Source organism: Carlito syrichta, unplaced genomic scaffold (assembly GCF_000164805.1).
Source record: "Carlito syrichta isolate Samal-C Ts95f unplaced genomic scaffold, Tarsius_syrichta-2.0.1 Scaffold315142, whole genome shotgun sequence".
NCBI lineage: Eukaryota > Metazoa > Chordata > Mammalia > Primates > Tarsiidae > Carlito > Carlito syrichta.
In genome coordinates this window covers 1080260-1084680 of record NW_007259238.1, presented here as the reverse complement: position 1 = coordinate 1084680, position 4421 = coordinate 1080260, and the positions used below count along the sequence as shown (strand labels likewise).

Genomic DNA, 4421 nt, shown 5'->3' with positions numbered 1-4421 from the left:
CATCAGCCGGGCATGGTAGCACGCACCTGTAATTCCGGCTACTCGGAAGGCTGAGGCGGAAGGATCGCCGGAGCCTAGCAGGTCGAGGCTGCGGTGGCAGGGAGCGGCCACTGCACTCCAGTCTGGGTGACAGAGTGAGACTCCAACTCAAAAAAAAAAAAGAAAATTCATTGTACAGTTGGGATCTTGCTGTGTTGCCTAGGCTATCCTAGAATATCTGGCCTCAACCAGTTCTCCTATTTTGCCTTCCTAAAGTGCTGGGACCACAAACATGAGCCTAACTGCCTGTTTTAAAATTGGTAATCGTGTGTTATTTAGTTGTAGGAGTTCTTTATATATTGTAGATTGCAATGTTTGTCAGATATAGTGGTTACTTTTGGGTTTGGTTTTGTTTTGTTTTTGAGTTGGAGTCTCACTGTCGCCCAGGCTGGAATACAGTGGCACACTCATAGCCACTGCAGCTATGACCTGCTGAGCTCAAGTGATCCTTCTGTCTTACCCTTCTAAGTAGTCAGAACCACAGGCACATGTCACCACGCCTAGCTAATTTTTTGATTTATTGTAGAGATGGAGTCTCCCCAAGTTGCCTAGACTGTTCTTGAACCCTTGGACTCAGGCACTTCTCTTGCCTCAGCCTCCTAAAGTGCTGGGATTACTGGCATGAGCCACCACACCTAGTCTGTTTTTAAAATTTTTTTGTAGAGATGAGGTTCCATGTTGCCTAGGCTGGTCTTGAATTCCTGGCCTCAAGCAGTCTTCCCTCTTTAGCCTCCCAAAGTGCTAGGATTACAGGTGTGAGCCTCCATACCCAGCCAAAAATTTGGGTGGTTTTTTTTTTTTTTTGAGTTGGAGTCTCACTCTGTCACCCAGACTGGAGTATAGTGGCATGCTCCCGGCCAGCGCAGCCTCGACCTGCTGGGCTCTGGCGATCCTTCTGCTTCAGCCTTCCAAGTAGCCGGAATTACAGATACGCACTCCCATCCATGCCCAGCTAATTTTTTGATTTATTGTGGAGATGAGGTCTCACCATGTTGTCCAAGCTGGTCTCGAACCTGCAGGCTTAGGCAATCCTCTCACCTCTGCCTCCCAAAGGGCTGGGATTATAGGCTTGAGTCACCATGCCTGGCCACAAATTTGTTTTTAATGTCAATAAGCAATTTGTTTGTAACATGTCCATGTAACAGAATTCCATGGATCTGTTCAAAAGCTGCATGTATAATGACATTAAATAATCTGTGATATAATTGATGACTGGAAAACTCAAAATACGAAATAAAATTTATAATATGTTACCATTTGTGTGGCTTATTTTTTGTTTGTGTGTTTTTTAATTTGGGAGATATTACTATATCCCTAGATTCTCTGGAAAGATACCAGGGTACTTGGAACACTGATTACTTTTCACAAGAGAAACTAGGACATGATGAGAGAGTGAGAGACTCTTCGTTTTTTATGCTTTTATGTCTTGTGATGTTTTTTGTTTTGTTTTTTGAGTTGGAGTCTCTCTCTGTTGCCCAGGCTGGAGAGCAGTGACATGTTCACAGCCTCGACCTACTGGGCTCAGGTGATCCTTCCACCTCATTCTTCCAAGTAGCTGGAACTACAGACACACACCAACATGACCAGCTAATTTTTTGATTTATTGTGGAGATGAGGTCTTGCTAAGTTGCCCAAGCTGATTTTGAACCTGTAGGCTCAGGCAGTCCTCTCACCTCAGCCTCCCAAAGTGCTGAGATTATAGGTGTGAGCCGCCGTGCCTGAACTCGTGATTTTTTTTTTTTTTTTTACCATCCTTAATACATGTATGTGTTAGGAAATTAAAATTGTAATAATTAATGTGGGAGTGAATAGCTTAAATAGACTCTTGGGAACCAGCAAGAAAGAGGTGACCCAGAGACCACCCATGGGAGAAATAAAGGAAAGCAGTAGGGATAAAAGTGGCCCTCAGAGTATTGTTATAGAATAAGGATTTTAGACTCAGTAGACTTGTCGTTTCTTCCACTAAGATTACTGGGGAAAAAAATGAATGAGTTGATTTAGCCATTTTAATGAGTATTTTGTTGTGGTGAGAGTATATATGTGTTTATATATATGTATTTTCTCACCGATTTTCTTAAGGGCCTTTTCTGAAAGTGTTTGCGAAACGTGCCATCTGGTATTTTTGAAGAAACAGTAGTTCAAAATCTAGAAAAAGAAATTGCAGAGATTTAAAATTTCTGCTGTAGAGCAAGGACTCAGTGCTATTTGTAAGAGTCTGGGTTTTTAATTTGTTTTCTCCCTGATGATGTAACTGATGCTTCAGTGTGCTTTTTTTCTTTCTCGGTTTTCAAGGCTTTGATAAAGTTCAAGAGTTACTTGTATTTTGAGGAGAAAGACTTTGTGGATAAAGCAGAGAAGAGCCTAAAGCAAACTCCCCATAGTGAGGTGAGTTGTGGTCGTAAAAACATCAGAATCGTCAGGTCTTGAAGATGGAAATCATTCGTTAATTATGAAAGTCAGGAAAATGAGGCCTAAAGGGGGATGAAGGAATTTTCTGGTAGCCCACCTAAGCCAGCAGCAGAGCAAGCTCGCTCCTTCCTTACTTTGGGCTTATTCTGTAATTCCACGCTGCTACTATTAGAGGCATAATCGTGTTCTTTCAGGGTCACTCTGTCGAGAAAAGGGTGTACAAAAGAGTAGCCTGATGTGGAAACTACAAGAAACTGAGGAAGCAAGTGAGATATCTCTATTCTTTATCAGAGGGTAGATCACATACAGGAGGAGGAACACTGGTGTAGGAGAGAAGGAGAATCACTAGAAGTGGTGATGGCTCACTCAGTATCCTCTGGAACTTTCCCTGCCTCCCCCTTCCAGGGTTACTGGGAACATGTTTGCCCAAGGTCATAGCACAGTCAGAGAAGGGCTGGCTCATCTGGGCAAGCTAGAGAGCCAGAAATAAAGGCGGAAGGTGGGTGGAGAGGAAGCAAGTTCTGAGCTAGATTTTTTTTTTTTTTTTTTAAATGCTGTAAGGTCAACTGGGACAATAATAAGGAATATAGGAGAAATAAACCAGAGTTTCAGTTGTTTCTACAAAAGAAGTAGTAGAGAGAAACAGTTAACAGACCTAAGGATTATATAGTGAGAACATAGAGGCAGGGAGAAGCTTGCTCCTCCTAGGATGTGAAAGGAGCCTTTTCTGAAGACTGTGTGTATAGGGGATAAGAGAATGTTCAGAATAATCACTGGAGAGAGGATATGAGGATTCAGAGACTGGGACAGAAGATCCTAAGAAAACTTCAGAGTGAAAAAGCAGAAGTGAGCACTGATGCAAGCGGAAGGGATTGACAAGTGAGCAGACTTACACAGGTGCCATCCTGAGGGGTCCTGGAAGGCCAGCTCACTTACGTAAATACATCATAATGGCTAATGGAACACAGACCTGGTGTGTAGCACAGGATATCCGAGAACAAATGAGAAACCTGCCAGAATAGTACATATCAATACGCTCTGAAAAATCCTAAGTATTATGTAAATATAGGATGTTGTTGATATTATACAAGCTATGCACTATTCTTGGGATACATTATTACATCTGGTTGCAGTACTTCTAAAGTGTTTTCTGAGTGAGTTTTTTTGTTCTTTTTTTTAAATTCTGAAGTAAAACATGGTTATTGTTTCAGATAATATTTTATAAAAATGGTGTCAATCAAGGAGTGGCCTACAAAGACATTTTTGAGGGGGTTTACTTCCCAGCCATCTCACTGTACAAGAGCTGCACGGTATGTATCATGTGTTCATCTTTGGAACAGACCGTGAGTGGAGCAGGTGTATGGGTTGAGATGGAAAGGCTATTGATCGAGTTCTAGAGAGGTATCTGAACTGCCTAAGAGTGACATGGTGTGTGTTGTTACTACTACTGTTTGGTCCAAAAACACTTAGGGGCTTTAGGAAGTATTTGCCTGTATAAATAAATATTATGCAGTTAGTGTGCACCCTGCTTTTCCTTTGAATGCTCTGTGCAACAACTGTTATTGTTCAGTAGAAAGGATACACAGAATAGATATGCATAGATCTAGTTGTCATGATAACCTACCATTATTGGCTAGTAACTGTTGCATATAATTTTTTTTTTTTTTTTAGACAGGGTCTCACTCTGTTGCCCAGGATAGAGCACAATGGCATGATCATAGCTTACTGCAGCCTCAAATTTCTGAGCTCAAGCAATCCCCCCACCTCAGACTCCTAAGTAGCTAGAACTACAGATGCATGCTACCATGCCCAACTAATTTTGTATTATTACTATTTTGTAGAGTTGGGTCTTGTTATGTTGCCCTCGCCTCAAATGATACTCCTGCCTCAGCCTCCTTAAGTGCTGGGATTACAGGCTGAGCCACCGAGCCCGGTTTGTAACTACATTTAAAGTGAAAATTTTAGCCGGGCTC

The 4421-nt window shown here is 41.9% G+C and overlaps 1 protein-coding gene across 2 annotated transcripts in view; it reads left to right on the top strand.

Annotated features, from left to right (window-relative positions):
- The window catches only part of ASH2L (ASH2 like histone lysine methyltransferase complex subunit), a 37892-nt gene that overhangs the window by 32446 nt on the left and 1025 nt on the right, over window positions 1–4421 (top strand). The window contains exon 13 of one of the 2 annotated variants that reach the window (XM_021706096.1): window positions 2332–2424. The exons of the other annotated variant lie outside the window; for it this stretch is intronic. Within the exon in view, the coding sequence (XP_021561771.1) occupies window positions 2332–2424 (93 nt within the window). The remainder of the gene's footprint in view (window positions 1–2331; window positions 2425–4421) is intronic. 2 annotated transcript variants of the gene reach the window in all.